This window comes from Podarcis raffonei, chromosome 14 (assembly GCF_027172205.1).
Source record: "Podarcis raffonei isolate rPodRaf1 chromosome 14, rPodRaf1.pri, whole genome shotgun sequence".
In the NCBI taxonomy this organism is placed as follows: Eukaryota; Metazoa; Chordata; class Lepidosauria; order Squamata; family Lacertidae; genus Podarcis; species Podarcis raffonei.
The window spans coordinates 31,949,459-31,971,502 of record NC_070615.1 but is presented as its reverse complement, the minus strand read 5'-3'; the positions used below and the strand labels follow the sequence as shown (position 1 = coordinate 31,971,502).

The 22,044-nt window shown below is 42.6% G+C and overlaps 1 protein-coding gene across 4 annotated transcripts; it reads left to right on the top strand.

Moving 5' to 3' along the window:
- Window positions 1-1,423: 1,423 nt before the first annotated feature.
- Window positions 1,424-21,777, top strand: METTL22 (methyltransferase 22, Kin17 lysine). 4 transcript variants are annotated; one of them, XR_008327499.1, is made up of 12 exons: window positions 1,424-1,528; window positions 4,325-4,478; window positions 7,401-7,766; window positions 8,605-8,645; window positions 8,731-8,875; window positions 9,089-9,160; window positions 10,230-10,283; window positions 11,330-11,410; window positions 12,455-12,557; window positions 13,495-13,663; window positions 19,474-19,645; window positions 21,247-21,777. XR_008327499.1 is itself a non-coding variant. In XM_053364966.1 (11 exons), exons 1-11 carry the CDS (start codon window positions 1,481-1,483, stop codon window positions 19,579-19,581), a joined length of 1,341 nt encoding a protein of 446 aa, XP_053220941.1. In that variant the 5' UTR covers window positions 1,424-1,480; the 3' UTR covers window positions 19,582-19,687. The 4 variants fall into 4 exon arrangements, 3 of the variants coding, with proteins under 3 accessions (XP_053220941.1, XP_053220943.1, XP_053220944.1); XM_053364966.1 differs by lacking the exon at window positions 21,247-21,777 and having other exon boundaries at window positions 19,474-19,687; XM_053364968.1 differs by lacking the exon at window positions 21,247-21,777 and having other exon boundaries at window positions 1,483-1,577; window positions 19,474-19,687.
- The last annotated feature ends 267 nt before the right edge of the window (window positions 21,778-22,044 follow it).

The window sequence follows — 22,044 nt, the reverse complement described above, 5'->3', positions numbered from 1 at the left end:
TTCTCCAGCTCTGAGAAGTTGCAGAACCGGGCGGCTTGGCGGAGAGAGGTCACAAACCCAGTTATGGTTTCCCCAGGGGCTTGCCGCTTTGCGTAGAAGGCATTTCGACGAGCCACCACTGAGGGCTGCGGCGAAAAGTGCCCCTTCAGCTGTTCCATTATTGTTTTGTATGGAACAGTAGCGACGTCTTCAGGCGCAAGGAGAGCCCGGGCGATTTCAAATGTCTCCTCTCCGCAGACGCTGAAGAATATCGCCCTCTTCTTGGCGTCTTCTTCGTCGGTGACCCCTTTGGCTTCTAGGAGGAAGGTGAAACGGGAGGCGTACGCTTCCCAGTCTCCCGATGCTGGGTTGAACGGCGAGAAGCTGTTGTCGGTTGCCATTCTGAGTTCCTTGTGTCCCGGAGCTGAAGCCTGGATACACGGTGCGAGGCAGCGGTGCGGCAGGTGGCGGTGCTGCGGTGCTGTGTGTGGCAGTCAGCTCAGCGGAATCCCACCTTCGTCGCCAGTGAAATATACTCAGAGTCGCAAAGTGATTTCATGCTCTTTATTCAGCTCATAGTGGTGAGGAGGAATGAATGAAAGTCCCCTCAAAGTATCTGCTTTATATACATTATTTACACAATGGGCTGCACATGATTGGCTAATTCCGGAATTCTACTGTAAGCCAATCAGGTTGTGGATTCACTTCTATCTGGAGCATGATTGGGTAGTTCCTGCCAACCAATCATACTGCTGCATTGTTCTAGGACCAATCAGACTGCTGCATTCTGAATCCTATTGTTCTAGGACCAATCAGACTGCTGCCTTTTGGATCCTATTGTTCTAGGACCAATCAGACTGCTGCAGTTTGGATCCTATTCAACTCAGTACATAACACCTAGAATCTTTTTTTAATGAAAATTTATATTCTAGGAGCACCAATTTCTCTTCCAGATCTTTTTACTTGCACAGTACAGTCAGAAGTACAATGATGAGTTTGATATTATTGTCTCATTGCAACTTTGTTGATTTTACTTGGAAAGCTGCCTTGGAAGGAGTTGTATCCTTAAAGACAGGATACAGATAAGCTAAACAAATACATTCTCAGAAAGTGACTCCATGTTTTAATAAGGAACATTTTTTTGTGGTTTTTGAACTGGGAAAAAGGTGGTGTGGAGGGGCAGGGGGGTGAATAAAAAGGGCAGAGATCTGCCACATTGGCTCAGCAGGGCTAACATCTGGAATATTTTCTCCATCCTCTCTGCCCCGGCCCAGTCTGAAATGAGTTTGGTCCTTGCAGCCGGAGACCGTTGCCATAGTAACTCTGGAGCGCGGGAGGGGTGACAGCGGTAAGTCAAACAGGGGCTCGTTGCCGCGGCAACAGAGGGAAGCAGGAGTCCGTTGGGCTGACAACGCATCAGTTAAGCTAAGTGGGCGAGCCGCTTCTACGGGAAACAGCGCGCCGGAAGTCGGGGAGAAGGGCGGAAGCGGCTGAGGGCAAAATGCAAAATGGCAGCAGCGGCGTCAACGAAGCTGCCGCGAGAGGGGAGGTGAGAGTCGCCATTACACCCACCTTGGGCAGGAGAGAGCCATCGCTCCGTAAGGCGCAGCCCTCTGTTGCCTGTTCCACCCCATAACAGTCTCCCAACCCCTTGAAACGGCTGCCGTTTGTTGCCTACTTGGAGCCTTAGCTTGTTTTAACAACTGGCAGCATGCGGAGAAGTAGAAATGGGAGTGCTTCTGTGCATGTGCAGAGTGGAATGCTTCCCGCTTGCCTTCTGTGCATAGGTGTTTTAAACTTAAAAGGGAAGGAGCATTACAATGGGGAGGCGGAGGGATTCTGGGCGTAACATTATTATGGACCAAAACAAATAAAAGTCATTTTGGCTGTGTGAAAGAGGGAGTAAAAGAGACTATTTTTAAAAACTTCATGCTGCACTTCAAACAAATTGATCACCAAAATCATATTAACAGTTACTAACAGAGATTAAATCTTTATAGAAAAACGTGTTGGCTTCCGGCTGACGAAGGCAGAAGCTGAAACAGCTTGCTTTAAAGGATTAGGCTGCAAGCCTAACTCTACATACCTGAACGTAAAACGCATTAAATTCAATAGGACTTACTTCTGGGTTGACATGATTAAGAGTACACTGTTAATCTGTTTTGTTAGTTCTTATATACTGGGTTGCACATTGTCCAAGAATATATAGCCTAGCCATTTAATATATAGCCTAACCATTTAAATTCACTTTGTTATGCATGATGCCAGGCTAGCCAGCCTGATGCCCTCGAGAAGTCCCCTACCACCAATGTATATAGCCCTTAAAAATAAGCCTAGTTTATAGGAATGTGGAATATTAATCTCAACCTTTGTATAATGTGGGTTTTGATTTTTTTCTATTTATGACTAATTCATATGCTGTAAATTCTTGTTTTTACTCTTAATTTAAATAAAAGATTTTTAAAAATAACAAATCCAGTGAAATACAGTATATGAATTAGTCATAAATAGGGGGGGACCCAAAGATAGGTAGTGTGCTCCTTTCATTAAACTTGGTGCAATCCTGGGTGAGGTTTTGTTGTTGTCATTCTAGGGTGAAAAGGGAGGCTACCAGTTTTTAGAATTTCAGATACCTTATATATATTGGGGGGGGGGAGTATCGTGTTTTCAGCAACAGTTCCTGAACTTCACTTAAAAATGTGACTTAGAATGTACGAAAGAATGGCATACATTCTTACTGAAAAGTAAAATAATATTCAGCACTTCATCTCAATAATTTTGGAAGTAGAAGGTTGCCAGACTTTTTTTTTTAAATCAATGGCTTAACACAGAAATTTAATTACTGGGGCATTTCAGACCACTGACAACCTTGTTGCTAACAGCTTCACCTGCTTCTGCATATCAGGCAGAAGTTGAAGATAAAGGAACTGGGCCAGGATAGAGCAATGTTAACCTTAGTCAGACGTGATCATCTCCCCACAATCCACTACATATTGATGCAGATTAAATGTACGTACTATTTCATAGAAGCATAGAATTGTACTGTTGGAAGGGACCACGAGGAACATCTAGAATCTTTTGCCCAATGTGGGGCTTTAATCCATGACCCTCAGATTTAGAGTCCCATGCTCTACCGACTGAGCTATCCACTGCATCAGAAATGAATATTGAACATTAAGAATGTAATAAGAGCCTGCTGAATCAGGCCAGTGGCCCATTGAGTCCACTCACAGTGGTCACCCAGATGCCTGTGGGAAACCACCAAGCAGGACCTGAGCACAACAGCACACCCTACTCCTGTAGTTTCCAATGATTAACATTCAGAATCATTATAGCCATCATGGCTAGTAGCCCCTGATGGCCTCATCCCCCTCCTCCAGGAATTTGTCCAGTTCTCTTTCAAAGCCATTCAAATTGGTAGCCATTGCTATCTTCTGTGGGAGCGAGTTCCATAGTTTAACTATGTGCTGTGTGAAGAAGGCTGGCTTTTTCTAGCCTTCCTTTCCACACTGGTTGAACTGCTGTGGTGTGATGAAATTTCCATAAACATTCCAATTGCTGAGGGAGAAGAATGAGTTGCAGAATATCAGCAGTGGTGGTGTTGAGGGGGAATTGAAAGGCTAGTTTGGCAGAGCTGTGGGAGCATTGCAGAAGATCTATATGTTGGAATGGAATGGGACAGGGGGGCAAGAGGCTGTGGGGGAATCAAATCTAAGAGGCAGAGATGCTTGGAGGCAGAATAAGCATTGAGCTGAGAATCTGGGTGCAGATCACATCCTGTAAGAGAGGCATAGGCTGGCCACTTCTTTTTGGAAAGTGCCCCTTTTCCTACCAATGTTGAGCAGGAGGAATGTTCTCTATTGCTGCATATTTCTGCCATTGAGAGATTCATCCAGTTTCAATAGTTGGCATTCATATGTGGAGGAGGCAAAGGAGGTTAGGATTGTATTTTGCTCTAAGTGTGATACCCAAGCTTTCTATGGCTGTTGTTGGTGGGATGGTAGTAGTTTGTTTACTTGTTGAGAATCATGTGTTTGTGTGAATGCGTCAATTGTATTATATATTTTTATTAAATTATGTTCTTAGATATGCTGTAAGTCACCTGGGGACCTATGTGTAACAAATGGCTAATGTGTCAGAAGAAGAAGAAGAAGAAGAAGAAGAAGAAGAAGAAGAAGAAGAAGAAGCTTAAAGAAAGGGTGGGGTGGGGAGCAGTGCCTGAGGAGGTGTGCCGAAATATAGTGAATAGTAATACCAAGCTGGCAGGAGGTGCTAGGTTTTGTATACAATTCTGTAACTATTTATAATTAACATACTAATAGAGCTTTATGTCTTATAATTATAGATGTCCCTTCAGCAGTGCACCATACAAGGTGCAGGGGAGAGAGAGGTGATGGATGACATCATCTTCCGAAGTGACACTGTCCTATCTGATGTCCACCTACACACCCCAAGCAAAAGGCATTTAATGGTCAGGCTGAATGCTGTCGGACAGCCAGGTAATGTGCCTCTGGTGGTTGTTACTGTTACTTGCACACAATTATCATAATCCCCACTGAGAGCTTTCTTCAACAGCTCTGTGTGTGTTTTAAAGAAGTTACTACATTAAAAGTCTTAGCTGATCAGTAGCAAACAGCTTACCACCTCCTTGACGCAACTGGTCTCGCCACCATCCTCTTTGGTGGAATCTCTCCATTTACATTGAGGCTCTTTGGTTGTTAACATTGCAACTAAGCATATCCTGTGTTTAGCAGGAATATCTATCCTTTTCAGTAGACAGTGCCATGGATAGGGAGTGGAGCTTGCCAGATGTAGCAGTACCTACTTCCTGGCTAGTGGAAAGGAAAGGGGCAGGGGAGGTTTCCAGAGCAAGTTATTTGACCCTAATCAAGGCTGAACCTGTGTGTGCCAAGTGCTATGTAGTGGAGATGCCACAATCGTTTCCCATTGGGCTCATATCGGGATTGACAACTGAGGGCTCCAGGGCCAACTCTGGCACATGCAGATGCTAGTAAATGGTGTGGAAGAAGCATTAAATGTGGCAATAGGACTTTCTGGCTGCCTCATTGGGGACTTGCTGCTTGGAGGCAAATGCCCACCACTCTTCCTCCATCCCATAAATCCTGGCTGAGCAGGTTTTTGGAGAAGACAAGCTGGGGAACTAAGACATTACTAAGTACAGCAGGCACTTGACAGTGTAAGTGCAGGCAATGTGAGGTTAGGGTACTTCAGGAAAGTTTATCAGGTTCAGTAAAAACATAAATTATAACACATTACAACTTACAATACAAAGACAAACAAACATATAAACATGTATAATTTCATAACCTTTTTTTCTTAAACCCAATTTCAGCGACTTCCCCATGCCTCCCTTTTCTGCATCCCCATTTTAAAATTTTTCAGCAACCCCTCAATTACTTATAATTCACTTTCTTTAACCTTTTTCTCTTACCCAATCATTTATCGCTGCAAATCTGCTTTGCCTTACCCATGACATTTTAACACTCAATAATTTTACAACAGTTCTTGAGATAAAATTTAAATTTCTTCCAATCTTCTTCCACCGTCTCTTTTCCTTGGTCACGGATTCTGCCCGTCATCTCAGCCAGTCCCATATAGTCAATCACCTTCGTCTGCCACTCTTCCAGCGTGGGTAGTTCTTGTGTCTTCCAATACTTTGCTAAAAGAACTCTTGCTGCTGTTGTAGCGTACATAAAGAACGTCCTATCTTTCTTTAACACCAATTGGCCTACCATGCCCAGGAGAAAAGCCTCTGGTTTCTTGTGAAAGGTGCACTTAAGAACCTTCTTAATTTCGTTATAGATCATTTCCCAGAAGGCCTTAATCCTTGGGCACGTCCACCAAAGGTGGTAGAAAGTACCTTCAGTTTCATTACATTTCCAGCATTTATTATTGGGCAAATGATAGATTTTTGCAAGCTTGACTGGAGTCATGTACCACCTATAAATCATTTTCATAATATTCTCTCTTAGGGCATTACATGCCATAATCTTTATACCGGTGGTCCATAACTGTTGCCAGTCAGCAAACATAATGTCATGACCAATGTCTTGTGCCCATTTAATCATTGCTGATTTAACCGTTTCATCCTGTGTATTCCATTTCAACAGCAAGTTGTACATTCTTGACAAGTTCTTAGTATTGGGTTCTAACAATTCTGTTTCTAATTTTGATCTTTCCACCTGGAAGCCAATTTTCCTGTCCTGTTTGAATACTTCATTTATCTGATAATAGTGAAGCCAATCTCTTACTTTAGACTTCAATTTCTCATAACTCTGTAATTTCACTTTCCCCCCCTCTTGTTCTATAATTTCCCAATATTTTGGCCATTTCGGTTCCATATTGAGTTTTTTCACTTCCTTAGCTTCCATTGGTGACAGCCACCTGGGGGTTTTATTTTCCAACAAGTCTTTATACCGAATCCAGACATTATATAGTGCTTTCCTAACAATATGGTTCTTAAAACCTTTATGAGTCTTTACCTTGTCATACCATATATATGCATGCCAACCAAACCTGTTATTAAACCCTTCCAAGTCCAAAATGTCTGTGTTCTCAAGAAGTAGCCAGTCTTTCAGCCAGCAAAAAGCCGCTGATTCATAATACAGTTTTAAGTCTGGCAGGGCAAACCCCGTCTTTCTTTTGCATCAGTTAATATCTTAAATTTTATTCTGGGCTTTTTGCCCTGCCAGACAAATCTAGATATATCTTTCTGCCACCTCTTGAAACAATCCACTTTGTCCACAATCTGCAATGTTTGGAACAAAAATAACATTCTCGGCAAAACATTCATCTTAATAACAGCAATTCGACCTAACAAGGAAAGTCTCAAGTTTGACCATATTTCTAAGTCTTTCTTAATTTCTGTCCAACATTTCTCATAATTATCTTTAAATAGGTTTACATTTTTAGATGTTAAATTAATCCCCAAGTATTTCACTTTCTTTGCTACCATTAAACCAGTTTCCCTGTGAAACTTCTCTCTTTCCACTGCTGTTAGATTTTTTTCCAATACCTTCGTTTTTTGTTTATTCAGCTTAAAACCTGCTACTTGACCAAATAGTTGTATTAGCTCCAAAACTCTTTTTGTACTAGTGTCTGGCTCTTGTAAAGTTAAAACTAGATCATCTGCAAACGCTCTCAACAGGTTCAGTAAAAACAGGTGGTATAGCAATGGAGGAAAGAGGCCAAACCAACAGTCATAATACAAATATCAGACACACCAGGAAGGACTCAGCAAAACAGGAGATCATATGCGTGACATACGAATGGGCAGATGTCGGGGAAATCTATTTAGAGAGTAAGGAAAGCTATGGTGATATTCCTGCATTCTTTGTTATGGTTTTGAAGATTGACTGGGCTTTGATCACAGTGTTTGACTTCAGATTGTTGCCTCTTAGTGTTTCTCTCACAGTTCAAATTCCTTTTGGACAAAAGCAATCAGAAGACTGAGAGGGAAGTGAGTGGCTTTGAAAAAGAAAACTTTAAACACCAGGACAAACGTGGAGAGGGATTAGATGTGGAGGATCCTGCTGATGACCACGTTACTCTGAAAAGCACTAACAAGGAAGAGAACTCTTTGAAAGGAATTCAAGCTTTGTTAGACAAAGATGGGGATTTGGAGGTTGTCCGGAAGCCTCCGTTACTTGATGCAGAAGCTGAAGATCTTTCAAGGGACAAAGTGTGCCCCATCATTTTGATGAAAGGTGGAGAAGTCTTGGAAGAACAAGAGCAAGAAAACAATTGCTATGATATTATTAAAATAGGTCAGTAATGTAGTATATGGATGTGGCATAAAATAATTTGCATTTCATAACATGATCCAGAAGTACTCATTGAGATGTGAGCATAGAGAGCCAATTTGTATGCTTTATTCCTCCCTCTACACCTGCACATAAAACCTTTTACTGGTACACCTTTTGGATTGAAATTGATAGGAAATGATATTCACTAATGGCAAGCCAAGCAGTCTCAGGAATTTCCCCATGCCAGCTATGTTTGGTGAGTTAATTAGACTGTTGGGCTAGGACTGGGGAGAGATCAGGCACAAACCCAGACTTGCTGATAAAGCTGACTTGGCAACGTTGGGCCAACCATTTTCTTTCAGCCTAATCTACCTCACAGGGTTGTTGTGAGGATAGAGGAGGGGCATGTGCGCTGCCTGGAGCTCCTTGGAGGAAAAGCGGGATATACATTTCATAAGTGTCCCTTCACAAATGTGCCCTAAGGCAACAGACTATATCTTGTTCTTTTCTGCTTTGTGTTTTTAATGGGAAAGTTTAAGGGCAAATGTAACAACATAGAAGAGTCTGCTGAATCAGCCCATTGGGCTGTCTAGTCCAGCATCCTATTCTCAGTGGCCAGCCAGAAGCCTGTGGGAAACCCATATGCAGAACCCAAGGACAAAAGCACTCTCCTCACTTGCAGTATCCCAAAAACTAGCATCCAGGGGCATGTTTCCTCTGACAGTTGAGGTAGAATATAGTCATTGTTGAATATAGAATATATTAGAATATAGCAGCCATTGATTGCCTTATCCTCCCTAAATTTCCTGTACGTGTAACATGAAAAAATGGGCCCCTTTTCATGTTCTTCCTTTTTCAGAGCACGCCATGGCAACCCCTTTAGAGGATGTTGGCAAACAGGTGGGTAGCTACATTGCCAGCCCTTCTCTTCTCCCTTGACCCTCATGTACCAGACTGTGCTACCTTTTTGCCTCCTGTCTTGAAGGTCTGGCGAGGAGCCTTCTTACTTGCAGACTACATCCTCTCCAAGCAAGATTTCTTTAAGGACTGCACAGTGCTGGAGCTTGGGGGCGGCACCGGAATTGTCAGTATCATCATGGCAAAGGCAGCCAAGGCCATTTATTGCACAGGTATCTATTTAGGACAGTTATCTTTGATGTTCGTGATGTTGCTTTTATTTTTATCAGAAAGCTTGAAAGAGCAGTAAGTCAAGCTGAGTTGTTGAAAGCAGAGAAGATACGTACCTGCCCTGTTTTTTCTATGCTTGTTTTCCCCCTCTCTTGTTTGTTTTTTTCATTTCTTCTCAAAGTATTACTAACATTTGCTTCTCAAATATTTTAAAGATATTGGTGAAGATCTCCTGGAAATGTGTGAACGAAATATTACATTAAACAAGCACCTTACTGAGCCAGCAGGTAAAAAAGATGCTTGTATATTATTATTGTTTAATGGATTTGGGGGTTTTTTCTAGTTGGATAAAATATCATTCAAATCCAAAATACTGTCCAGACGGCCACATGAAATATTTACATGTCAAAAAGTGACTTCTGTTCTAAACATTCCCTTCAGCCACTTCTGCCCTACAAACCTATGCCTGCAATCCTAAACACACTTATCTAAAGAGTAAGTTCCATTGAGCATAGTGGAGTAAAAAAATAGACCAATTTCAAGTCTGCTTATAAAAGATCCCTCCAAATTTAAGGAATAATATTTTAATTGTTATTAGAATTATTCAATACAGTGCTTTTGGCTTCTTTGTACATTGTAATAATTTCTGTGTTGTACATTGCCTTAGGGTGTTGCTTCTAGAAAGGTGGCTAAGAGCACAGTTTCAATGGGTTTGGGGGCAGTGAGGACAATCCACCACTTTTCAGGCCCAGCCTTGGTGGGAGGTGTGGACTTACCTTGTTTTCTGCTCCATGCAGATCTTTTATTTTCAACCCCCCACCCCCGATTGGTCCCAGTGAGAAGGAGGAGGAGCTACACCAGCTCTAGCCTTGCGTGGATATGGGTTCCCATCCTTGGGTCTCACTGATGAATGAAGGGGCTGAATCTAGGCTGTGTGTGTGTGTGTGTGTGTGTGTGTGTGTGTGCGCGCGCGCGCGCGCGTGCCTTCCTCCCTGTAACCGCTAGTGAATCTATGCCTGCAGAGCTTTCTGAGGGCCTCCACAGTGGATATACCCCCATCAGCAGAACAATCCTTTGCATAGTCCTAACTCTCTCTAGCCAGCAAATGCAGAGGTTAAGATTGCTCTGAATTACATTTTATAAATTCATCATGGGAAGGAACAAGGAATCATTAGCAAGACTAATTTGGGGGAAGGTGGGTAAAGTGAGGTGGGGGCATAAGCCTCTGCTTGTTCACTATTATCAATTATAGCAATTTACAGTCTTCCTCTTATTATGACACTTTAATGGCTTTAACCTGTCTTCTAAAGAGCATTTGCCACCCACTTATTTTCTTATCATTTTACTGACTTCCAGGAACTAAGATTAAGGTCAGAGTGCTGGACTGGCTTAAAGATGAGTTCTGTATTGGTAAGTAGATGCATCAACTTCTTAAAAGCTTGATTTGCTGTTCTCTCTCTAATCTGTTGAGTTACTGTTTTCACTTACAGCCAAATAATTTAAACCCATGGCCTAGCTTTGAAATAGATGAGTAAATGAGTTTGTTTCTGAGTATGTGCAAATTTCCCACGCCACTGAGTACCGTATTTTTCGCTCTATAACACGCACCTGACCATAACACGCACGTAGTTTTTAGAGGAGGAAAATCCGTAGGCATACCACCCGTAGGCATTTCCTCCATAACACGCACAGACATTTCCCCTTACTTTCTAGGAGGAAAAAAATGAGTGTTATGGTGCAAAAAATACGGTAATCCAAATTCTTTCTCTAACAATAAGAAGTTCGAAGCGGAGAGCCAGACTTCAGGGGGTCAAGTGGTCACACTTTAAAAGAGACCACCCACAGAGCCATTCTTGTTTTACATGTTACATGGAACCATGGGTATCCTTTTTGTCAAGTCTGAGGATTGCTTGCATTATCAGGGGTTTCTTACCCACAGTTTGGGAGCCTGATCCAGTTCTCCAAGCAATTTTTAGATCAGTGGCAAAAAGGATATATACACAGCACTTGGGTTGCTGGGTTTGTTATGTAAAGCTCTATAAAACTTGGAACAAGAATACCTGAAAATTGTCTCACCCCTAGTTGATCATTGTGTTCTGCAGCTGAGGTCGTCTGCAAGTACCATCTTATCAGGATGTCCGTTCCACACAATATAGAAATCGAGCCTTTAGTGTTGTGTTATCTCCCCTTCAGAATTTCCTCCCTTTAAATACTAGGCATGCACAATTTCTGTTGTCTTTTCAGTACCTACTGAAGACCGTCCCCTTCCAGCATATCTCTCCTAGTCTGCAACTTTATCGGAATTATTTTCAACATGCTTTTATTGTTTTATTGCTTGTTGTTTGCCACTGTGGGTTCCTTTGGGAAGACCTGCTTCCTTCTTTGAACTTTCTGTACAGTGTCTAAAAAATTATAGTCTCCTTTATAATCAAATCAATTTGCATATTTTGCTGTAGATCCTGATCATTCCTACAGCTGGTCTGAAGAAGAGATTGCAGAGCTTCACGATTTCACCACTGTGATCCTAGCTGCTGATGGTAAGCAAACAGAACTGGAGAGTCAAGGATTCATAGTGGTCGTTAAAGCCCCTGTTTTGTGTGTATTGCGTGCTTTCAGCAAATCTTTTCTGATCATTGTTTCAAGAGTCCAGTAAGACACATCATGGCATAGACACTGAATGAGGAAACTGACTCGGCTCATCTAGCCCATTGTAAAATATGCACATCAGCTGCATCTGGAGAAACATTTCTTGATGTGGCAATTGAAGTGGGGGCGGGAAGGAACATTACCCTGAATTTAACATGGTAAACCTGACACAAAGCCTAGAAAAATTACATCACAGTTCAGAGGATTTGTATTTTTCTGTAATGGAAATTGCTTTTAATCAGCATGAGGCACCACTGGCTTTCCCTGAACGTGCCCCCTTGAAATAAGTAGGAGCTGTGGAGGAACTAATAAGTAGGAGCTGCCTTTCCTTGTATTAAATGGGGGGGCGGGTCATGCATAATAGAAAGGGGAAGGGCTGTGGTTTAGTGGTAGAGCATCTGCTTTGCATCTGCTTTACATCCCAGGTTCAATCCACCCTCTCCAGATAAGGCTGAGAACATCCTCTTATCTAAAACCCCAGAAACCTGCTTTCAGTCCATGTAGACACTACTGAGCCACATGGACCAATGGTCTGATTCCATATGTCAGCTTCCTATGTTCCTAACTTCTTATGTTCCTATAGGACCCCAGTGAATGACAGAATACTTCAGAATATGATAATATTTGCAGATGGAAGCTATGCCAGATACAGTAGTCTCATATGCCAATTTTAGAGGACCAGAAGTCAAAGATTTAGCTATTTCATCCCCAACTGCACTCACATTTGCAAGATTCCATGTCCTGGCTATTTCCCTTCCTAATGGATGTTAACAAAACAAAACACTTCTACCCCTAGTAATTAAGACTATAGCCATTCTTTTCTGAAGGCTTGGGATGGATAACAAAATATTTTTAAAAATCAACTTTTAAGATAGAAGTGAATGTCTCGTAAGTGAAGTCAAAATCCAGATGATCCTAACCCTTTTTTATTGCAGTATTTTATGACGATGATCTAACAGATGCCTTTTTCAAAACGCTGTATCGAATCACTGGGAACTTGAAAAACTCCTCCACCATCTACTTGTCAATAGAAAAGAGGTGACATGCTTTTAACTCTTAATTGGAAAATATACCACAATATGTTGTTGCTAATGCTAGAAACGTTTTTCAGCTTGGAAGTGGGCAGTCTTATTGTTTCTCAAAAAGGTTTCCAGCATGAAGTTATTTAGATATTTTTAAATAGTTATATAGATGACTGCATTCGTAAGGGGAAACTGTTCTTAAGAGGATGCAGCAAACAGTCATGGTCAGCAAATAAGCATTTAAGTGGCTGTCAGGTATTTGGATCTCCTTCAGCTAGATCCTCTGTGGCGGAAATTACAGCACATCTACAAGGCTGCAGAATACTGAAGATCTGTTGAAAACCACTTGCTAGATACTGAGAACCTTCCTAGACAGACAGGCGTCGCTTTTGTGCTTACCTTTGGGGAGTCTATTCTTGACCTGCCAAAGCAGACACTCATGCTGTTGGTTAGTGATTGGTGGATGAACAGCCCTAAGCTGATCCTAAGTGAATCCACTTTCAGTTACAGCCTAAGGGAACCTATAGCTTTGTTGGGTATCATTGTCTGTATCTTCAATTGAAAGATCTCTGGGAGTGGGAAGAATGGGATGAGAGACAACTCTGCTGGAGTGGCAGTGCTGGTCAGGATTGCCTAAACTTGAACTACAATAGCTACACTGGGGAGGCATATCTGATTAAAGCAGGGACCTTGGAGAGCTGAAGCTAATAACACTTGGCATTTATATTGTACTACCAGCCTTGCACCTAGTACTGTTTGGGGATTTTGAGAAACCAAAACATCAATGCAATCTTGAAAGGTTCAGCCCACCATCTTGATTCAAAGTGGCATCTGTTTATATCCAAATGCAGATGAAAGCCTGCACCTTGATCTCAGGAAGCATGATGCAAAAGTTAGTTAAAATCCGTGCAGTTTTTAAAAGTTCAGTCTTTAATGAATGTATCTTTTCGCAGGCTCAACTTCACCTTAAGACACATGGATGTTGTATGTGAAGCATACAATTACTTTCGAAGCACCTTGAATGATCTAGAAAATATCAGAGATGGCAAAATGAGATATACTGTTCAGCCTGTCCAACTCTCCTTTCCTCAACATATTATTTATGAGCGGGTTGAACAATTGGTGGGTACTGTTTGTCTGACAAACGATCTAAAACTTTGAGCAGTTTTCAGTTTAATTGTATTTATGAGACAAAGTCAAAAAGAATTGACATTATCTTGCGGTTCTCTGACCGAACATAGAAGAGTAACCAGCAGTAAGTTGTACACATCACTTTATTTTCCAAGGCTGCTAGATTTCTTTGCAAACAGCTGAGGAATGGATGATGAGTGGTGAAAACAGGCATGGGGTTTTAAGATATGAATTCAGTTGTTTTATTGTTGCTTGTAAACTGCCTTGGGAACATAATTGAATGGATGCATAAAAATGGCTGATTAGCTGCTTTCTCTGTGCAAAGGTCAGAGGGGGCAGGGCTTCTGTTGAGGTAGGGGATTAGCTGTGGGAGGAGCTTGTCAGAGCTTGTAGGGCAGCGGCTGAAGAAGGAACAAAAAGGGTTTTCTTGTGTGAGTTTCTTGTGGCTGATTAGCTGCTTTCTCTGTGCAAAGGTCAGAGGGGGCAGGGCTTCTGTTGAGGTAGGGGATTAGCTGTGGGAGGAGCTTGTCAGAGCTTGTAGGGCAGCGGCGCGCGCCTAGCGGCGCGCGCAGTTTGATCCATCTTTTAGATTTAGGGGAGCTAGTCTCAAACGTTTGTTGGGGGAGATATAGGTTTATTTGGGGGGATTTATTTGTCCTGTCTTCACGCTTTTTATGATGGAGGACCGCTGTAGTCACCCCCAACGACACCTTCTCAAGATGGAGGGTGAGGGAACAGCTGCAGTCGCCTGTGGTTCCTGCGCAATGTTTGCCATCTTGCCAAAGGTTGCAGGCAGCTTTACCTGCAGCAATTGCATGTTGATTGCCCTCTTAAAAGACAAAGTCCAGCAACTGGAGGAACGTGTAGCTACGCTCCAAAGAATTAGAGAGCTGGAGCTCTTCTTGGAAGCAACAGAGCACACCGTCTCCACCAAGGAGGAGACAGGGGACTCCCCTGAGAAGGAGGCTAGTTCACCAACACAGGAGCCAGATATATGGAGAAATGTGACTCAAAGAAGTAGGAGGCCCAGGGTTCGCTCTGATTGTTTAGAAATACGCAATCGCTTTGAGGTCCTTTCCCCTAGCATGGAAGACGAAGAGCAGACTCCATTTGAGGATCTCTCCCTCATTACAGTCGATCAGGTATATGAAGACGAGCAGCAAAGGCAGTCTTCAGGGAATGTGCAGGCGACCTTGGAACGGACAGCTCACGGAAGAACCCCGACCAGACCTAAGAGGAGGCGTGTAGTGGTGATAGGGGATTCCCTACTGAGGGGAACAGAAGCAGTGATCTGTGGGCCTGACAAGATGTCTCGGGAAGTGTGCTGTCTCCCCGGGGCTAAGATCCAAGATGTAACTGAACGACTGCAAGGAATCATAAAACCCACTGACAAATACCCCTTCCTCTTGGTTCATGTGGGAACCAATGACACTGCAAGCAATAGCCTCCAGAAGATCAAAAGAGATTACGAGGCTCTGGGCAGGAAATTGAAGCAATTAAATGCACAAATTGTCATCTCATCTGTCCTCCCAGTTGAACGACGTGGCCCAGGGAGAGAGGGAAAAATAGTGGAAGTGAACAACTGGCTTCGCAAATGGTGTAAACAGGAACGGTTTGGATTCTTAGATCACGGAATGCAGTTTCTTGAAGATGGACTTCTGGCAAGCGATGGGCTGCACCTCACAACGGTTGGTAGGAATGTTTTTGCAAAAAATCTCAGAAACCTCATCAGGAGGGCTTTAAACTGACTAATGTGGGGGAGGGAGACAGTGCTCCTGAAGGTAGGAGTCTATCAATTGATGAAGATGATCATCCAAATGTCATAGACCGAATGGCGCAAACAGCACGCAGACCTAGTGGTGGGAGGAAAAAATCCTTAAATAAGAGACACGGGGGAATGATTAATGGACTTCAATGTCTGTACACTAATGCGCAAAGTATGGGAAATAAACAAGATGAGCTTGAGCTCTTGGTACAGCAAACTAAATATGACATAATAGGCATCACTGAAACCTGGTGGGATAAGTCCCACGATTGGAATGTAATAATGGAGGGATATAATCTATTTCAGAGAAACAGACCAGACAAGAAAGGAGGAGGAGTGGCGTTATATGTCAGGGATGTGTATACCTGTGAAGAGATCCAAGATTTAGAACCTCAAAGCCAAAGTGAGAGCATTTGGGTCAAAATTAAGGGAGAGAAGAATAACAGTGACCTCATTGTGGGAGTTTACTATAGATCCCCAAGCCAAACGGAGGACATAGATGATGCCTTCCTGGAACAGATGGCCAAGCATGCAAAAGGAAGGGAGATAGTAGTAATGGGGGACTTCAATTACCCGGATATTTGTTGGATGTCAAACTCAGCCAAGAGCATAAGGTCAAACAGATTCCTCACTGGCCTTGCAGACAACTTCATTGTCCAGAAAGTGGGAGAAGCTACAAGAGGAACAGCCATTTTAGATCTGGTCCTAACCAATGTTGATGACCTGGTTAGTGGGGTAGAAGTGGAAGGATCATTAGGCGCGAGTGATCATGCTCTTCTGAAGTTTACTATACAGCGGAAAGGAGCAGCCAAGCATACTAGGACTCAATTTCTCGACTTTAAGAAAGCCGACTTCATAAAACTTAGGGAAGTGCTGGGTGAGATCCCATGGACAGTAATACTAAAAGGAAAGGGAGTTCATGATGGCTGGGAGTTTGTTAAGAGGGAGATAGTAAAAGCACAACTTCAGGCAATACCAATGAGACGGAAACATGGAAGGTGCCTAAAGAAGCCAGGGTGGCTATCTAAAGAACTTTTAACTGAGTTAAGATTAAAAAAGGATGTGTACAAAAAATGGAAAAGGGGGGAAACCACCAAAGAGGAATTCAAACAAATAGCCAGCACGTGTAGACACAAAGTCAGAAAAGCTAAAGCACAGAATGAACTCAGGCTTGCTAGAGAGGTTAAAAGCAACAAAAAAGGCTTTTATGGGTATGTTCGTAGCAAAAGGAAGAACAAAGAAACAGTGGGGTCACTCAGAGGAGAAGATGGTGAAATGCAAACAGGGGACACAGAAAGGGCTGAACTCCTCAATGCCTTCTTTGCCTCAGTCTTCTCCGATAAAGAAAACAATGCCCGACCTGAAGAATTTGGAGCAAATGATTCAGCAGAGGAAACACAGCCCAGAATAACTAAGGAGATAGTACAAGAATACTTGGCTAGTCTAGATGTATTCAAGTCTCCAGGGCCAGATGAACTGCATCCAAGAGTATTAAAAGAACTGGCAGATGTGATTTCAGAACCACTGGCAGTCATCTTTGAGAATTCCTGGAGAACAGGCGAAGTCCCGGCAGACTGGAGGAGGGCAAATGTTGTCCCTATTTTCAAAAAGGGGAAAAGAGAGGACCCAAATAATTACCGCCCAGTCAGTCTGACATCAATACCAGGGAAGATTCTGGAGCAGATCATTAAGCAAACAGTCTGTGAGCACCTGGAAAGGAATGCTGTGATCACCAATAGTCAGCATGGATTTCTGAAAAATAAGTCATGTCAGACTAACCTGATCTCGTTTTTTGACAGAATTACAAGCCTGGTAGATGAAGGGAACGCAGTGGATGTAGCCTACCTTGATTTCAGCAAGGCATTTGACAAGGTGCCCCATGATATTCTTGTAAAGAAGCTGGTAAAATGCGGTCTTGACTATGCTACCACTCAGTGGATTTGTAACTGGCTGACTGACCGAACCCAAAGGGTGCTCATCAATGGTTCCTCTTCATCCTGGAGAAGAGTGACTAGTGGGGTGCCACAGGGTTCTGTCTTGGGCCCGGTCTTATTCAACATCTTTATCAACGACTTGGATGATGGACTCAAGGGCATCCTGATCAAATTTGCAGATGACACCAAACTGGGAGGGGTGGCTAACACCCCAGAGGACAGGAACACACTTCAAAACGACCTTGACAGATTAGAGAACTGGGCCAAAACAAACAAGATGAATTTTAACAGGGAGAAATGTAAAGTATTGCACTTGGGCAAAAAAAATGAGAGGCACAAATACAAGATGGGTGACACCTGGCTTGAGAGCACTACATGTGAAAAGGATCTAGGAGTCTTGGTTGACCACAAACTTGACATGAGCCAACAGTGTGACGCGGCAGCTAAAAAAGCCAATGCAATTCTGGGCTGCATCAATAGGAGTATAGCATCTAGATCAAGGGAAGTAATAGTGCCACTGTATTCTGCTCTGGTCAGACCTCACCTGGAGTACTGTGTCCAGTTCTGGGCACCACAGTTCAAGAAGGACATTGACAAACTGGAACGTGTCCAGAGGAGGGCAACCAAAATGGTCAAAGGCCTGGAAACGATGCCTTATGAGGAACGGCTAAGGGAGCTGGGCATGTTTAGCCTGGAGAAGAGGAGGTTAAGGGGTGATATGATAGCCATGTTCAAATATATAAAAGGATGTCACATAGAGGAGGGAGAAAGGTTGTTTTCTGCTGCTCCAGAGAAGCGGACACGGAGCAATGGATCCAAACTACAAGAAAGAAGATTCCACCTAAACATTAGGAAGAACTTCCTGACAGTAAGAGCTGTTGGACAGTGGAATTTGCTGCCAAGGAGTGTGGTGGAGTCTCCTTCTTTGGAGGTCTTTAAGCAGAGGCTTGACAACCATATGTCAGGAGTGCTCCGATGGTGTTTCCTGCTTGGCAGGGGGTTGGACTCGATGGCCCTTGTGGTCTCTTCCAACTCTATGATTCTATGATTCTATGATTCTATGATTCTATGAAATATATGTAAGAAAGAAGCAGAATCACATTAGATTCTTCACACTTGTGTTAGTCCAAATTTGCAGGTTTCAAAGGGCACAATCATTTATTGTACATATATGCATTAATCTATCACCTTACTGGAAAAGATGTGTGCAACATCTAAAAAAAAAAAAGAGTTGCAAAATTTACTGGGGACAAGGTGGTGGTACTTTTAAGGTTGCCACAAGCACTAGCCAGTAGGTCATCTTTTCCCTGTTCAGACTGAACCACTCTAAAAACCTGCAAGAGCTGTTGTTTCCAGAGCTCACTCTTGGAGAGAAGAGTATGTGTTTTCCGAGCAGGAGAACTGCTGTCATCCTACCTCTGACACTTTTAAAATGTCACCTGTGTCTTCTCTCAGATAAAGATGATTTACCATGTCAGAGTGATTTACTTTGTTAGAGGCAATATGCTTCTGAACGCCAGTTTCTGGGGATCATGAGTAAGAGAGTGTTGTTCCTCTCTTGACCTATGCATGGGCTACCTGTAGGCTTCTGGATAGCCAGCATAATAACAGGACATAGAACTAAAATGACTTTTGGTCTGATCCAGCTGCACAGCTTTTCTTAGGTGCACAGACTATGACTGAGCCTGAATGGCTGGACTAGTCCCAGTCCTTCATTCTGCCTGCTAAGCCAGATGAGAAATTAGACATTTATTTTTTTATTTTGCATCTACTGAGTTATATCTTCTTTGTAAGAGCAAAGAATGTGTATGGGTGGCAAATACAGCCATAGCTGTACTGAACGTCTAAACTTCATCTTGTAGCATTAGGTAGATTAAGCTCTTCTTGCTTTAACTCAAAATGCATAATGCCCTTAAGGTAACTCCTAATTTAATGGAAGCTTCTCTGTTAAGACAGTTGTTGCATCAGTAATGCAGTCCCAAGCTATAAGTGTAAAGAAGGAATACTGTTACTTTAGAATTTAAAATTGAAATGCTCTGTTTTGATTATCATACTCCCCATGGCAGTTCATCGATTTTCAATATCTCTTCTCTGCTTAACAGGAGTTATGGAAGATTACAGCTGACATGACCACTGAAAGAAGCACACACACACACACACACCTCCCTGAGAGATTGAAAACCGGACATGGGGACTTCAGTACAGAATAATTTCCCTGTAGGGTTCTGTCTGAAATAATTATCTGAATGGAGCCGGGACCCAAACAGATCCTGGGTATGTGTTTAGAAAAGCATATTAAATATGTCCATAGCATCAGTTAATAGTCTGGGTGTGATTTATGAATGATATCAACCTCTGTGATATGTTTGGTTTGTGTTCCAACAACACATGCAGCTCCAGAAGACCCAACAGTTTGGATACGGGATGGGAAAATTGCATACCAGGTCTGATTCAGATTCAGATTCTTATCTGAATCAGGTAAGTGCTGGAGATGCAAAGAGGTTGAGGGAACGTTTTTTCATATGTGGTGGACCTGTAAAAGGGTAAAAGAGTTTTGGGAAATAATCCATAATGAATTGAAAATAAATGTTTTAAAGTACTTTTCCAAAAAAAAACCGCCAGAGTCCTTTTCATTGGGGATAATTCAGACGGAAATTCCCAGTTATCAAAAAAGGTTATTTATGTATGCCACTACTGCGGCCCATTTTTGTTAGCCCAAAAATGAAAAACAAGTGAGGTCCCAACTAAAGAAGAATGGCAACTTAAGCTGATGGAATATGTGCAGCTTGTGGACCTAACATATAGAATAAGAGAACAAGAAGAACATACGTTTAAAGAAGATTGGAAAATGTTTATTGAATATATGGGGAGGAATTGTGTACACTTGAAAACATGTGCAGCATTAAGATAAATTCAACAGTGTAAGTAAGTTTTGATGGATATAATAATGGAATACTGAATGGTTTAGTTTATGTAAAATATGCAGGGATTTATGGTATGCAAAATGAACCATGGAAAGAGAAGAAGGGATGTCATTGATATTTTAAGGATGTTTAAATGAGTATTCAAAATTGTAAAACAGAAAATTTAATTAAAAAATTCTATAATATATTCTAATGGTTATGGGGTTGCTCGTGCGTAAGTTGCCGCCACTCCTGGGTGGGTGGCCTGGTTAAACCTTTCCTGGCTGGACAGCCCCTCACTTCGTGGCTGCTCAGTCGCTGGCAGAATCCGACAGTGGGCGTTTCTTCAACCTTTTCCAACATAAAAGTTGTTTGACGCCCAGTCTCCTCCTAGCCTCCCTGCGCGGAAGCCTTCTTCCCATTATGTCAATTATATTGTTATAACAAATATGCTTGTGGCACCTTAAAGAGGAACAGATGTATCACTGTGTGGGCTTTTTCATTCGCTGGACCCTTCTAACTCATATGTAGAAATGGTTAACGTTTGTACACATATGAAGAAGTGGGTCAATCCACAGAAACCTTTGGTGCAATAAATCTGTTAGTCTTTAAGGCAACTTTCACCAGCATGATACCCTTCAGATGTTTTGACTTAAAACTCCCCCAGTTTTTGTGTGTGTGGGAGGGTGGAGTCGTAGTCCGAAACTTTTGGAGGGCATTGCATTGGTAAAGGTGCTTTTAGGTGCTATGCACAAGACAAGCAGATTTGCCCTCCTGTAAGTAATTGATGGTATTTTTTTGTCCTCAGTCTGCTGCTGTGGCTGCTCTTCACTGTTACAATTCAAAATCCCAGGCCAAAGTAACCTCCGTTCTGTAGTAAGGATAAGAAAGCTGAATGTTACCATCGCCTACGTGCCTTAAGCAAAATCATGTTATTGGCTCATCTGTTTAATTTATCTTGTTTCTGCTCAGCGTGGAGAAGTCCAAGAAGTTCCAGTCCCTAGGTACCAGTCAACCTGCTCATCTCATTTCTGAGAATTCGCTGCTCATTACCTACCTTTGGAGACACTCAGCATACTGATTTCTATGTCCAGGAACAAATTCCTGTGCAGTGAAGCAGCCCGCCCTGGGCAGACAGACCACAGGGACTCTCCTTCACAGGAATCCTGCTTCGGAGAAATGGGGCTGTAAGTGAGCAGTACACTGTGGAGAATCAAGAGGCTCGATCCATATACCTTAGAGCCTGCCAGCAGAGTTGAAGACGAAAAACTGGTGAAGCGCCCTCAAGGGTTGGGAAATCAGGAACTGGTATGAACAACGTTGGACTTGTAATGGTAGTGGAGCAGAAACCAGGTTCCAATTCAAACTGAGCCATGAAATTTGGGCCAGTCATTCTCTCTCAGACTAACCTACCTCACAGGGTGGTTGTGAAGATAGTGTTGGCTGTGTGTGTGAGAGAGAGAGAATGATGTACAATGCCTTGAACTCCTTTTAGCAAAGAGCAATATACAGTGGTACCTCGGGTTACATACGCTTCAGGTTACAGACTCTGCTAACCCAGAAATAGTGCTTCAGGTTAAGAACTTTGCTTCAGGTTGAGAACAGAAATCGTGCTCCAGCAGCGCGGCGGCAGCGGGAGGCCCCATTAGCTAAAGTGGTGCTTCAGGTTAAGAACAGTTTCAGGTTAAGAACGGACCTCCGGAACGAATTAAGTACTTAACCCGAGGTCCCACTGTAATGTATATAGTACAAATGCAAACAATGGACAAG

What these genes read in the sequence shown, in the direction of transcription:
- METTL22 (XM_053364966.1), top strand. Translation starts at nt 1,481, where the DNA reads ATGCAAAATGGCAGCAGCGGCGTCAACGAAGCTGCCGCGAGAGGGGAG. An exon ending in TAGAGGATGTTGGCAAACAG is followed by an intron (nt 8,646 to 8,730) that starts GTGGGTAGCTAC and finishes CCTGTCTTGAAG; the next exon opens with GTCTGGCGAGGAGCCTTCTT. An exon ending in TACTTGTCAATAGAAAAGAG is followed by an intron (nt 12,558 to 13,494) that starts GTGACATGCTTT and finishes ATCTTTTCGCAG; the next exon opens with GCTCAACTTCACCTTAAGAC.